Genomic DNA, 15,070 nt, shown 5'->3' with positions numbered 1-15,070 from the left:
CAGGAGGCAGCCGATCAATGATTCTCTCTCATCATTGATGTTTCTATCTCTCTCCCCTCTTCCTTCCTCTCTGAAATCAATAAAAATATTTTTTTTAAATGTAAAAGGACAAACCACAAAATGAGATAAAATATTTGCAAATTATGTCTAACAAAAGACTTGTATCTAGAATACATAATGAATTATTATAACTCAATAATGAAAGGACAAATATCCAAATGAAAAAAATGAGCAAATAGTCTAAGTAGACATTTCTCTAAAGAAGATATACAAATGGCCAATAAGCACATGAAAAGATGCTCCATATGACTGACCATCAAGAAAATTCAAATCAAAACCATAATGAAATATCACTTCATACCTATTAGGATAGCTATAACAAAAAGCTAGATGATAGCAAGTACACTGAAGGCGAATGTAAAATTGTGCAGCAACTTCAGAAAAGTCTAGCAATTCCTCAAATGGTTAAGCATTGAGTTAACATATGACTCAGCATTTCCACTTCTGAGTACCTAACCCAAGAGAAATTAAAACATATGTCCACATCAGAAATGTGTACACAAATGTTCGTAGAAGCGTGATTCATAATAGCCAAAATGTCCATCAACTGATAAATGGATGTGGTATGTTCCTACAATGGAATATTATTCAACCATAAAAAGGAACGAAGTCCTGATACATGCTACAACATTGATGGCCTTGTTATGTGATTCCATTATGTGAAATATCCAGAATAGGCAAACCTATAGAGATGGAAAGTAGATTAGTATCTGGAGGAGGTTTGGGGGGAAGAATGAGGAGTGACTGCTAATGGGTATGGGGTTTCTTTAGGGGAATGATGAAAATATTCTAGAAATAATTACAGAGTAAAGCTTATCGCTTTTGTTTTTTAATATATTGATTTTAGAGATGAAGGGAGAGGGAGAGATAGAAGCATCAATGATGAGAGAGAATCATTGATTGGCTGCCTCCTGCACATCCCCTACTGGGGATTGAGCCCACAACCCAGGCATGTGCCCTTGACCAAAATCGAACCCAGGACCCTTCACTCCCCAGGCCGATGCTCTTTTATTCACTGAGCCAAACCAGCTAGAGCTAAAGCTATTGTTTTTAAATAATACAAAAGACAAAGACCTAAATTGTCCTTCTAGAAGCTCTCCAGAGTCAATATAGCCTAGTGTTTAAGAGCAAGAGCTTTGCATTCTCTGTCTGAATAAAGATCTTGGCCGCACCATTATCTTTCCTAGTGACCTAGGGCAGGCACTTAACCTCTCTAAGCCTCAGTTTTCTAGTCTATAAAACGGGGACGATGATACCTACTCTCTCTTTTCTACCTTCGTAGTGACGCCTATGCAGCACTCAGTGCATGCTGTTCTGCTGGCTATTCCGCTTCGTGCTTTAGTGTAATGAATTTTGCTCAGTGGTTTTCTTCTCCTCTCCCTCAGACCACATGTGGCATTTCTTCTCTGTGAAGCTATCATTATAATTCTAAGGGGTTACCCTTAAGAGCACCAGAAATTACGCCAACTTTTTATGTGGAAGCCGGTACACTCACAGATTCTGATTCCTCCCCCAGTGTTCTGTCCAGGGGCTGCCCCTCCCTCAGCTGAACGCTCTCCATGCTGATCCTTCTGGTCTCAGGGCTCTTTTCCATTTGCCTGTTCTACCGTAAAACGTAGCCGTCTCTGATAGTTTTTGTTCATTGGTCTACCCTTCCCACCTTCAGTTAGTCACCGAAGCTCCTCCAGTGCTTTCAGATTGAAATGCCTAAGTGATGGATAGAGTCCTTAGGAAGAAAAAAAAAATGATGATAGAGCCTCTTCCCAATGAGTTGCTAAATATGCTTCCCCTTTTCATATAGGTCAATGAGCTCAAGACCTCCTTGCAGCCCCTCCTACAGGAGTGGAAGATCTACGATAAACTCTCTGATGACATGAACATGATGACTGTTCGATTCGGGTACTGCATGGAGCACAGCAAGCCTGTGGTTCTGTCATTGGAGGCCCTGAAGTGCCAGGTGCAGAACCTTCAGGTAAACTAACCAGGTCCTGGCACGGCACTTTATTGGCAGGTAATCTCCAGTGGAAGCAAGCGCAGTCATGGACACAACTGCGTTTGGGCTCTCAACAGAGAAGCACAAAATAGTATTTTAAACACCAGCATCAGAAGTATAACTTGAAATTCCAGAATGAATCACGTGAGCCAAAGGAGTGAAACTTTGTCAAAGTGCACATTGAATTTTTCTTCATTTTTAATGTTCATATTATTTTGCAACGTAAAGGTTTTGGGTTTGGGTGGGTTTCTTTTTTAAGTACACTTTAAGAGTTTTTGTCTCGAATAAAATAATACTTTCTCAGTTGTTTTCTTACTCACAGTTTTAATAATTTGTCCCACTCTTATCAAGGTTTGTCTTCTTATTACTGTGACACAGAGAAGGTGTTGAAAAGCTGCTGCCTTCTTTGGAATTGGCCAGGCCATTCGGAAACTGACACTCCTGCTCTGTTCTCCTAGTCTCTTCAGGACGAAGCTGAGAGCAGTGAAGGGCGTTGGCAGAAGCTCCAGGAGGTTATTGGAAAACTCAAAAGTTACTGCCCCTCAGTTGCTGAGATAATCGAAGAGAAACGCCATCATACTCACACCAGGTACTTATTGTGTTAAGATACAATTTGAATAACAGATCAGTTATCTTAATGACCTGTATTGAGTGAAGTGTCATGGGCATTGGACAGTCTAATCTTAATCATCTGAGATGACTGGTTTCATACTCTTCTGGCCTCTACTGATTTGAAGGATCTAATTCATGTACGAGTTCATGTCGTGAAGGCTCTTACCCGCCCTGTTCAAGTGTCTGGTATAATCAATTTGGAAATACCATGATTACAGCCCCAGAGTAGAAGGCTACTATTTGTCAGAATACATGCCCAGTGTAATCCTCAGGGACACCAATGCCCCAGGCAGAAACAGACTAAGAGACGGGCCAGATGGGAGGTCTTTGCCACAAGGAACATTAGACATGGAAGAAAGGGGATGTTAGAATACCTTCAGGGAACTGATTCTTGATGAAGCCTGTGTGGTAGGAAGCTCCTTAAGAGGTGTGGCCCTAGTTAATTGCAAGTCTTTTATTTTATTGAATGCGATATGGAAGCTGGCCTCAAGCTGCTTTAGTGATGGGAGAGAAAGGTAAGCTACAACAGTCTGCATATAGAGTGAGAGCAGTTACCCGTACTCCCACTGTTATGTTAGGAATGTGTGTGGCTTTTGTAATTGGAGAATAAATTTGTCATAAACACAGTTTAAACAGGCTTCCTTAAAGACCCAACTCTATAAATAGGAGCCCCTCCCATGGGGAGCTGTTTCATCAGGCGCACAGTCAGTGCTTTCTCCACGTCTGCCTAAGGGACATCCATACTACAATAGATAGTCCTTGCCAATCACAAATTTTGTCATTTTTGTTAAGAATTATAAAGTCAGGTAACTATTCAAGTTCGGACTTCTGTTTTCAGCGGTTCTCAACCTATGGGTCTTGACCCCTTTGGTGGTCGAACGACCCTTTCACAGGGGTCGCCTAAGACCATCCTGCATATCAGATATTTACATTACGATTCATAACAGTAGCAACATTACAGTTATGAAGTAGCAACGAAAATAATTTTATGGTTGGGTCACAACATGAGGAACTGTATTTAAAGGGCCAGAAGGTTGAGAACCACTGGTTTAGATAGTGATGGTGCAATTAATAAAAAAGGCATTTAACAGTGTTGTCTTAGCGATCCGGGAGAGTGTGCATTGAGCTTTTGCTGCAAGGGAAAGGATGGGATTGGGGACCTGTTCATGTTGCCCTGACAGGTGGACCCAGGTAAACCACGACATTGCAGAGCAGTTGCAGACGGCCCAGGGTCTGCTGCATCTCTGGGAGGCCTATGCCGGTGCTCACACTGAGGCTGTAATGAGGCTGGACCAGCAGGAAGCTAAGTACCACCAGCTTGCAAACATCAACCTGTCTGGAAACAACCTGGCAGAGATCCTAACCCCGGCCCTGCGGGGCATAAAGGTAGGTGCAAAGCCCATTGGGGAAGCCAAGGGGTAAGACCCAGGGACTGGACCGAGCACGAGGACAGAGGAGTGCATGCGCAGGCTGTGTTGGATACGGATGAGACTGGGATGTGGGGGGTTCGGGGGGCCAGGTGGAGGCTCAGAGGCCAGGTCTGGACAGCAGGCAGCAGGGAGCTGGGTTGGGGGCACCTGTCAGCACCTCATTCCAAGTCTCCCCTGTCACTCCAGCAGGTAAATCTCTAAAGCCAACGCCTCATACAAAGTCTCAAAGCAAAAGTATCTCAACTGAATATGGTTATCTAAGAATAATAGATGTTGAATCTCTTGCTTTAGAAATAATCATGGAAAAAAAGATAATTATGGACTCGCCTCCATGTTGATACGGCTTTTCTGTAGTTATAGTGATAGTAGACTATGTTTAAGAGCTGTATAATTTCCTCTGTGGTTTTATCCTGTTATGTTGATGAAGGCCCAGAAAGTGACTACTTTCAAGTTTTAAACTGGGTGACCAGCTGCCTTCTGTATCTTCTGATACTATAGGACAAATCAGAAAGTATTAACCAATTTAATGAATGACAGGAATCCAACAGATGTGATCTGTATTTCTGATCAGCTTCTACCTGACCTGTTCTTTAAGAAAGAAAACCAAAAAACACATCCACACACACAGTATTTCCAGAGGAGCCTTAAAATCAGCGTGGTTAGTGAGATTCTACAGTCTCTGCAAATAAATCCACTTATGTCACAAAGTCTCAAAGGACAGGATTGCATTGATCCTTAAAATGCCATTAAAGCAGATTCCTAAAATGTCCGACGATTAAAGACATAACACACAGGACTCACCCAGGTGGTCTCCAGTTTCTAAAAACTAGAAGCCCCAACCCTATTGGTCAGTGGTCAGTTTTCTCCCCACACTGGCAGATTTCAGAGCAGCACCAGTGATGGGCATCAGGTAAACAAAGCCTCGCTTTTTCAGCTCTTTAAGATAAACAATAAAAAGCCATGCTGACAATTTCAGGGCAGAAAGTCTCCCAGATGTGGAGGCAGAGGGAGTGGGGGATTCCTGCGGTGAAAGGAGGAGGAGATGTTTGGGGATCACCTTTTCTTCTCTAGGAACTGCAGTGTGATGTGCAGAAGACAAAAGAAGCCTTTGTCCAAAACTCCACTTGCCTGGATCGCCTCCCACAACCCGCGGAGCCGGACACACACGTGCTCCTCTCTGGTCAACGGCACTCCCTCCAGAGGGCTTCCTACTTGGAAAAGATGCTGCTTGTGAAAGCAAATGAATTTGAGGTTCATCTTCTTTTTTCATTCAACTTGTAGTCGTGGACATTTGCCCATTGCCCTTAATTCCTTGTGTCCTATGAAGTGATAGTAATCCGTGCTCATTAGGGCAATTCGTGTTTTGTGGGCTCGTTAGGGCAACTACAGAGTAAAGCTGCCCCTGAAAGTATCTGCCATTTGACATGATTCTTCAAGTAGGTGATTTTTCCATCGCATGGGCAATGGGCAGGTCTTAAGCACCCATTTCGTCTTTGTTGAATGTGCTAGTTTAAGAAGTCATGTATTTCATACACTGTTCAGATCTCAACAGTTATTTGGATCTCCAAGTGGGGTCATTGAGCCATAGGCCATTTATTGGATTCTGCATTCACTTTTTTTTTTTTTATCCTCACCCAGAAATATTTTCCCATTAATTTTTTAGAGAGAGTAGAAGAGAGAGGGAAAGACAGAGAGAAATATCCATGTGAGAGAAACACATCAATTGGTTGCCTCCTGCACCAGGGCCTGGGCTGGGGAGGAGCCTGCAACCAAGGTATGTGCCCTTGACCAGAATCAAACCCGGGACCCTGCGGTCTGCAGGCCAACGCTCTATCCACTGAGCCAAACTGGCTAGGGCGGCATTCATTTTTTGAAGAATTTTTTGTGCATGCACTGTCAAAAAGCTGCACAGAAGGCCATGGAACTCCAGTGTCACATCTCAATAGCAGCAGGAAAAAAAATATTTAACTAGCAGGACTGAGGGAGCAGAGTACATACTGACCTTCCTCTGCGTAGTCCCTCAAGCAGGTGAGCCATCCATCCCTGGAGGCTCAGTGCTTTGCCAAAGGCACAGAGGGGAAACCAGGAGTCCTCTGAATATTCAAGACAGTAATGCGCTGGGGGTGGGGGGGGCGGGGGGGGGGGGGTGTGAAAACAGTTTGGACTTCATCAGCTCCCACGGCTGTGCTTAATTCTGTTCGATATGCAATTGTCTCTAATGAAAACTTCTCTTGTCCTAGTTTGTTCTATCACAGTTTAAGGATTTTGGGGACCAGTTGGAATCTTTGAAAGGTCGTATTACACATGAAGAAGAGAATTTGGATAAACTCTACCAACAGGAAAAAGAAGGAAATCCTGACTCATTCCTGGTATTGCCAATATTTATCATTTCTAAGTGCTTAGACTCAGCATAGGATAAAACATAAGCTAATTACGGTCACACTATAAAATCTGTTTCTATCATAACTCTTACGCACGGCAATCTACATGTCATTCATTCTTGTCCTATTTTCCCTAACTTCTAGGAAAGTATGACAACATAGGGATCTATTTTAGTAATATGCCACAGTAATTTTAGTAGATTTTTAACTTTTGATGTCTTTACTAATTAGCTTTAGTTAACTAGAATAATCTAGGAATTCACTATGGTGATTAAATTTTTCTGGTTAGTTGAAGATCGAACGTAAAATACCCTATTAAATTAATTGTATATTTTTTTTCATTTATTAGCTTAGTTAACATAAATGAATGGGAGATTTAAAGAATACTGGCTCCTGCATACTCCTAAGTACCAATCCACATAACCTGGATCAGGAGTCAGGAACCCAGGGCACACGCTCATTCCCTTCCATTTACGAGTTGTTTGTTGGAGTTTTCATGCTACGGGGCAGAGGTGACTGTGACCCATAAAAGACTAAAATGTTTATGATCTAGCTGTTCACAGAAGAAGTTGGCTGACCTGGACTATCAGAGCAGAGTTCTGTAGTGACAGTGTGGGTATTGTAAAGGATGTTTGTTTTACATATTTCAACCTAGAGGCTGTCCCTGGGATATCATTTTAAAAATAAAATTTTGATGAGTTCGAATTCTTCTATCATTTCACATTCTACCAAAATGCAGATGTTTAGGTACCATGCTTTACTAGTATTTTAAGGATTACGTTTTCATTCGACTTGTGGGTAAACTGCATGATCTCTTGAAGGTCAAGTTGTTGGCAGACCAAATGGGATTTGAAGGTCCAAAATGGGTCCTTTTAAAAATAAAAAAATGAAAAAGCTTATTTTCACCTTCCTCAAAAACAAAATCTGAGACCACTGTCTATTTCCTGGGCTGTCTAGGTTCTGGCCCTATGTGCAGCTTGTTGTTCTAGAAAAGCCGCAGGATTGAGAGACCTGGGTTCTAACACCAACTAGCGATTTGACGGTGGGCAAGTCATTTACACACAGAGGCCCCTGTCCCCTCCTCTTTCAGATGAGGATGGTCCACAGCATCTCTGCGACCTTTCCATCAGGTGGAAATCTCGTTGTTACCCTCACATCTGGAATTGGTTTCCTTTTTTAATAGAATCATGTGCTGTCACTGGCAGCCCACTCGCCGGAGGCGGAGCAGCTGAATGAAGTGAGCCTCGGGCTCCCACTCAGCGACGTGGCTGTAAAGACACTGAAAGACATGAACCGGCAGTGGATTCGCGCCACGGCCACGGCGCTGGAACGCTGCAGGTCAGAACAGCCCATCGCCCCTGCTCCCTTTCAGTTCTGGTAAAATGAACAGCTTGAGTTCAGCAATGTCAACGTTATATGGCTCTGTTTTATTTGTTTTTAAACCTCTTTAGTGAGCTTCAGGGAATCAGATTACATGAACAGTTTCTTTACTGCTGTGAAAAGTGGGTCCGCCTTTTGGAGAAGATAGAAGAGACGCTCAAGATGAGCATTGCTGACAGCCTTCCAGCTCTCCTGGAGCAGCAGAAGGCATATGAGGTAACCTGTGCCCCTCACCCTGGGGCAGGGGGCAGAGAAAGATGGATTTATTTATTTTTGTTAATCCTCACCTGAGGATTTTTTTCCATTAAATGTTTTAGAGCGAGTAGAAGGGAGGGGGAGAAACAGAGAGAAACATTGAAGTGAGAGAGATTGGTTGCCTCCCACACACACAGATCAAGCCTGCAACCGAGTATAAGTCCTTGACTGGAATCGAACCAGGACCCTTCAGTCTGTGGGCCAATGCTCTATCCACTGAGCCAAACCGGCTAGGGCAGGGAAAGATGGATTTAGATAAAATACAGAGTACCTGTCAGTGTATGTCTAAGCAAATCCTGTTGTCAGTTGATCACGTGCAAAATTCTTAACATGTTTCACAACTTTCAACATTTTGTTTTATTGCTCTATTTTATTAATGACAGAACTCCTAGATCTTCTGCAGTAAGTGCAATCTTCTAGCACCACTTTGCTTCCACAGGATGCAAACATACCACTTTACCAAGAGCATGTTGAAGTACTTCAGCTCATCTTTGCATTTTCACCGAGTAATTCTCTAAAATAGGGAAGAACTTGGTATAATTGTAATTGCCTCATTAATAATTTCACAGGGGAGCTTTCCCACACTTGTGCTGATGTTTGTTTGGAAATATTCTTGCTGGTTATAGGTCGATCCTGCCCCTTTAAAGTGGGCACGGTTAGTTCACCGCAGCTTTCTAACATAACCGATTTGGCTGCACTGTCACTTTGTCATCCAATGAAAATGAAATCCTCCCAGCCAAAAAGCTGAGTGGCCTTGAATAAATTACTGAACTTCATACCTTAGCTTCCTCCTCTTCGGATAGACATTATAATAGTACTTAAATCCAAAGTTTGAGGAATAAGTAAGATAATGCATGTTTTACATAGTGTCTAGCAAATAGCAGTTAACCATAGTTACTGTTGGATCTTTTCCTTCTAAGATTACATTTGTAGGTGCTGTTGATGTGATGGTTGAGCATTTTTTGCAGTTAGACTCAAATAATTTGAAAACTGATCTCCTCAGGTGTTCTCTGTGAGCTTAGATTTTAATAGGAAATATAAGGTCCAGGTTCATAAAATGAATTCTACAAGCTGATATTTAATATTTTAATTCACATACAGATGTTGGAAGCTGAAGTTTCTATAAACCAGACAATTGCTGATTGCTATGTCACCCAGTCCTTACAACTCTTGGACACAACAGAAATAGAGAAGAGGTAAGCTGTCTGGTGTGTGTGTGTGTGTGTGTGTGTGTGTGTGTGAGAGAGAGAGAGAGAGAGAGAGAGAGAGAGAGAGAGAGAGAGAGAGAGAGAGAGAGAGAGAGAGAGAGAGAGAGAGAGAGAGAGAGAGAGGTAATGCAGTCAGAGCAGGCCTTCCACCATGTGAATCTTGTTCCCATCCGTTTCCTGTGGGCATGTCAGTTGATGGACCACCACGGGGCAGTCTTGGGACAATGTTAGGATAGGGTCTTGCTGGGGCCATAAAAACCGTGGTGGCACTCTCCCCTATGGTAGGCAAGTGGGGTTCGCAGAACAGACCCACTCGTCAAGTACAGTTTACTGATTTTTTACCTCAAAGGATTCTCTGTAGAATGTTTTCCTCTCTACCTTCAGCCTCATGATGTTTTGCTATTTAAAGAATAATTCTGAATATTCCTAGCAAGTAGCTTTGTCACAGCTGTGAAAGACGGATTTCTAGCAGAGCCCCTTAGGCCATCCTGGTGACAATAGCTGAACCTGCCACACAACAGGTACCCATGGCAGACAGCCCAGAGGTGCCCTGGCCTGTTGAATACTTCTCCAGTGTCCTGGTAGGGATGGTTTTCCCTCCCCATAACCACCATATACCTCTGCATCTTTCAGCATAACTAAGAAATTAAAGCCCATTTCTTCCCAGCTCGGAAGTAATGAAGCCAGTTCCAGGATCATCAGCTGGTTTTGGTTTGATCAGTACAGCAAAGCATGACTTCCCGCATAACAATTGAAAGGCCTTGTTTTTTTCATATGAAGGGTGTCACTTATCTGGAAAGGAACTGATTGAGTAGCTGCAGGAAGCATGTTTTTTACTGCTGAAATTACATGAAGTAAAGCCCTCAATAATAGATAACATTACCAGATACCCAACTGCTCATCTCTGTCCCTCCGATCCCGTGTGTAGTTTTCCGTGCAGCATTTGGCATAATGGCTGTTAAAACAGCTCCCATTTAAGGAATGGTTGTCATGTGTGGAAAGTACCCAGGTCCGATGCAAATATCTTTCGCTAAAAATCTTTGCCAACCACATGCTGCCCCTGCTCCAAGTTCCCCATCGTATTTGAGTGGAGTGGTGCTAAGTTCATAAGAACTTTGTTATTTGTGTAAATTGCACATATCAATAGCAAATCTGAGTTTCTATGATGCTGTGATAGTTATTTTACTACCTGTTCATGTCCGGATTCCCTAACCCTCTGTTTTCCCAAGGCCGGCATTTGTTTCGAAGTTCACGCAGCTGAAGGCCCGGTGGCAGAGCGCCGCGCAGAGCGTGCGGCAGAGGAAGCGAGCGGTCACTGCGCTGGTGAGGCAGTGGCGGTGTTTCTCCACCCCGGAGGGGGACTTGCTCCGCTTCCTCGCCGCCACCAGCCAACTGCTGTCTGCGGTCAGGAGCCAGGACTGCCACAGTCTCTTCCAAACCAGAAGCCTGATCCATGAGCTGAAGGTACTCCCAGCCGCCGCAGTGTGGGAACCACGGGGGTCATTCTGTGGAAGACATACATCCCCTCCAGGTTTTAGGTTTTCGAAGATGTCATGGTGCAGCTGTGCTCTCTGCAAGGGGAGGCCAGAGGGCTAGGGTCCCTAGCCTTGCAGGGTCAGAAACCCAATCTCCTCCATCCACCCAGCAGTAGTGAGGCTCTCCTGGGCTGTGGGAGTAGGGAAGGAGTGGAGGTGGGTGGGTCCAGTGGGAGAAGTTTGGGTGACAGACTCACCCCACCCAGGCCTTTAAGGTACTAAGTAAGATATAACCTGGCCACCGGTGTGGTAGTTTACAGTGGGACTCCTGCTTACTTGTGAAGGGCTAATCCGTTTAGGCAACAGAGTTTTCAATCAGAAAGGTGCTTGACGAGCAGAGGGCTAGAGTCATTCGTTGGCCGTTCCCAGGCATGTTCCCTTGAGCTAGAGAACCACTCTCTCAGGATGCGGCAAAATGAAACACCAGCCTCCTGAAACCCTGCACTTCCCTATTCACTTCCCAGTCATCAGCTATTGAGCGCTTGCTCCGTGCCAGTCACTGTTCTAAGTGCTGAAGTATGGTGGGCACGAAGAGAGGACTCCCACGCTCGTGGGGGCAGTCAGACAAATCTACACTAATAAAAGAGAAACATGCAAATTGGTGTCACTCCGCTACGCCCACCAGCCAATCAGAGCAACTATGCAAAGTAACCCAACAAAGATGGCGGTTAATTTGCATACACAGGCACGGAATGAGGACTGAAGACTGAAGAGGCTTGGCTTCTCCACTGCAGCCACAGCGGAGAAGCCAAGCCTGCGGCCGGACCAAAGGCCTGGGTCCCGGGTGCCAGAGGAAAACTGGTGCCAGCAGCCAGGGAAAGGAAGGCCTATTGCGCAAATCTTTGTGCAACGGGCTTCTAGTTAATAAGAAAATACCTGATTGCAATAAGGCATGTATACTTCATTAAACTGCAGCTAATGGAGGGGCTGGGTGGCTCCTTTAGAATGGGCGATCTCTGGGAATGTGACATCTTTGGAGCCTGAGTGATGAGAAGGAGCCAGCAAGGCAAAGTCTGGGGAAGGAGCCTTTCAGACAGACGGAATGGCTGTCCCAATTCCCCACGCTGGGAACAAGCTTATCGACGCAGAGGAACAGAAAGAAGGCTGGTATGACAGGAGCCCAGCCAGTGGGGCTGCGATGGCAGGAAATGAATTTGAGACGCAGGCAGGGAGGAATGTCTTACAGGCAAGGCATGATAGCTGGATCACAGTCACAGTGTAAGAGGAGACCGCTGAGGAGTTTCAGTTGGAAGAGGGGCCAGCATGATTCTGTTTGTATCTTTTAAAGATCCTCTGGCTGCTCTGAGGAGGATGGATGGTGGAGCAGCCAAAGGAGAAGCAGGAACCCGGTATATTTCCCATCTCTTGCTGCATAGCAACCATCATTGATGCTTACCTCCTACAGTTCTGGGGGCTGGCGGGGCTCAGCAAGGCCATTCTTGTGGGGGGTCTCAGGCAGTTTCGGTCAGGTGATGGCTCGGGCTGGACTCATTTGGCAGCCTGCTCACTCTCGTGTCTGGCACTTACGCTGGAAAGACTCAGACAGCTAGGAACTGGAACCGCTGGGCTCCACGGCATCGTTCCCTGTGGTCACTCCACATGGAAACTCTAGTAGCCAGACTTCCTACATGGCAGCTCGTGGCTGCAAAGGCCATGTCCTAAGAAAGAGAGATCCAGGGAGAAGCTCTGTGCCTTTTAGACCTCACCTTGGAAGTCACATGTGTCACATCCACTGTCGTCTTTAGCCATCACACGTGCCCACACGGGGTCAAGAGGAGGGGACAGAGGCACCGCCACTGGCTGGCCAGTGACAGGTTCTGGAGGAGCACGTGGGGCAGGATATATCGCTGTGGCCTTTTTGTGGAAATTATTCTGCCAGATCCAGTCAGGCTATGTCAGTAGTCTCGGCGAGTTGTTAGGATGGATAATACAAGAGTGATCACAGTGAAGATAAAAAAGGGTATGTTTGTGGGTAGCATTTACAAGACTTACTAATGGTTCGGATGTGGCACGTAAATAAAAATCTAAATCAAGATGGCTCTGGGTTCCTGCTGTGAGCATCCTGGTGAATAGTGTGCTGTTGACCAAGTCAGGGAAGACTGGAGGAGGAGCAGGTCTTTCGATCAGCTAGGTTTGAGATGGCTTAGGCAAGTCACTTTCTTCCTTTTTTTAGAATAAAGAAATTCGTTTTGAGAGATGGCAAACCACCTATGAACTAACCTTGGAAGCTGGGGAAAAGTTGCTGAGCACAGCTAACCCGGAAAGTAAAGAGTCTGTTAGCGAGAGAATCAGTCAACTTCAGGACAACTGGAAGGACACAAAGACCCAAGTAGGAGAGATGATTAAACACTTCCAGAGCATCATAGAGGTAAACTCGCCACTTACTTTCCCACTCATGACACTCAGATGCAGTACATAGAATGTTTGCTGTGTGACAACGGGAATGCTTATGGGATGATATTGTGAGTTTTCCAAAGGTCCTACTATTCCATGAATCTTGCCAGTTACTGAATGTAGAATAATAATAATAAGAGCATTTTAAAAACTCAGTATTAAATATGTAAATACTTGAGGTTCTATTTTATATTTACTTTTATGAAACAGAGAACGTTTTTTAATCCTCACCCAAAGATATGTTTATTAATTTTAGAGCGGAAGAGAGAGAAAGAAACATCCATGTGAGAGAGAAACATCGATCAGTTGCCTCCCATACACACAACCTGGGTATATGCCCTGCCCAGGAATCAAACCCACAGCCTTTTGGTGAACGGGATGACACTCTAACCAACTGTGCGACCCAGCCAAGGCAAACAGAGAACTTATTAATATTCCGTGGAAGTTCCATATATGAAATGAATGTTCCACATTTGGTCTGTCCTTGGGGATAGTATATGAAAATAAACACAGCGATACTTCATCTTTCTGTTATCATCAGAAATGCATTTTTTATATAAATGAATTTCACAGGTAATTTATGATCATATCTTTAAGAACTGAAAGGTTCCTTGGTCAGTATTAGGAAAATCATTTTGTTGTGCTAAAATACCAAGTTTTTCTCAAGGACTCTGAGCTGCTTTGAACCTAGGCCCTACACTACTGTGCTCTTTGAGGTCTCGTGTGGCTTTTATGGTTTTCCTCTCGCTACATAGAATATGAAGCTATCTATTTTTTACTTTTTGTTTCTCTGAGCATACCTACTCCTGATAAGCCCACTCTCCTCTTTACACTATTGCAGCGGTTCTCAACCTTCTGGCCCTTTAAATACAATTCCTCATGTTGTGACCCAACCATAAAATTATTTTCGTTGCTACTTCATAACTGTAATGTTGCTACTGTTATGAATCGTAATGTAAATATCTGATATGCAGGATGGTCTTAGGCGTGAAAGGGTCGTTCAACCGCCAAAGGGGTCGCGACCCACAGGTTGAGAACCGCTGCACTATTGAGTGTGTGTGTGTGTGTGTGTGTGTGTGTGTGTCAAAACCAGATAACCAAGCTTATCAGAGGTGGTTTTCTGAATGAAGAATAAATATGTCCCGAGTTAGGGCCTGAGCATCTCTCCTGTGAACAGTGTCTGAATCTTCTTTGGTATACAGACTGAAAAATTCATGAACTAGAAACACTGGTTGAGCTCCGGTCATGTTTGAAAGCATGATGGTAATTGCAGTTACCGGGTTGGTGGGGGAGAAGAGTTTTGTTTCTTGCTTTGCTTTCTTGGTTGTGTTCCAGGGACTTGATGTTGCTGGACCAGTGGCCTCCCCTTACATGAGTTGTCACCATAGAATGGGGCCAACCCAAGTATGTTCAGATAGCAGTTGTACTGAGGATTAAAATAGTGTTTGAGTTTATGTTTGTCTGCTGTTAGTCACCTCAGCAGTAGAAACTTAACCCTAATGAACCAATTGTAAGCACCGTGAACTTGAAAATGCAGGCAACTAGTTGCTCAGTAATGTAAGGTTAAAGGAAATAGAGATGGTGCAAAAGAATGGCACTGGGCGTGGGGGGCACCTGCAGCCTTAGGGCACCTCTCGGCTAAGCTGCCTCTACCTTCATCTCCTCGGCCAGTCTGTTTTCTCTGAGCCTCATTTTTCATTTTTTATTATTCACCTTTTCCTGGTAATCCTCATCTGAGGATATTTTTCCATTGATTTTTAGAAAGAGTGGAGGGAGGGGAAGAGACAGAGAGAGAGAAACATTGATGTGAGAGAGACACATC

General features: G+C 44.3%; 1 protein-coding gene across 1 annotated transcript in view; it reads left to right on the top strand.

The window, feature by feature from the left end:
• The window catches only part of SYNE2 (spectrin repeat containing, nuclear envelope 2), a 269,558-nt gene that overhangs the window by 195,383 nt on the left and 59,105 nt on the right, over positions 1 to 15,070 (top strand). The window contains exons 85-94 of the mRNA XM_014545947.1: positions 1,862 to 2,032; positions 2,512 to 2,642; positions 3,847 to 4,051; positions 5,167 to 5,346; positions 6,336 to 6,464; positions 7,660 to 7,814; positions 7,928 to 8,072; positions 9,213 to 9,307; positions 10,549 to 10,783; positions 13,028 to 13,222. Of these exons, the coding sequence (XP_014401433.1) occupies positions 1,862 to 2,032; positions 2,512 to 2,642; positions 3,847 to 4,051; positions 5,167 to 5,346; positions 6,336 to 6,464; positions 7,660 to 7,814; positions 7,928 to 8,072; positions 9,213 to 9,307; positions 10,549 to 10,783; positions 13,028 to 13,222 (1,641 nt within the window). The remainder of the gene's footprint in view (positions 1 to 1,861; positions 2,033 to 2,511; positions 2,643 to 3,846; positions 4,052 to 5,166; positions 5,347 to 6,335; positions 6,465 to 7,659; positions 7,815 to 7,927; positions 8,073 to 9,212; positions 9,308 to 10,548; positions 10,784 to 13,027; positions 13,223 to 15,070) is intronic.

The sequence above is a fragment of the Myotis brandtii genome, unplaced genomic scaffold (genome assembly GCF_000412655.1).
Source record: "Myotis brandtii unplaced genomic scaffold, ASM41265v1 scaffold423, whole genome shotgun sequence".
Lineage (NCBI taxonomy): Eukaryota > Metazoa > Chordata > Mammalia > Chiroptera > Vespertilionidae > Myotis > Myotis brandtii.
Note: the sequence above shows the minus strand (reverse complement) of the source record. Positions and strands in the feature narration are given on the sequence as shown.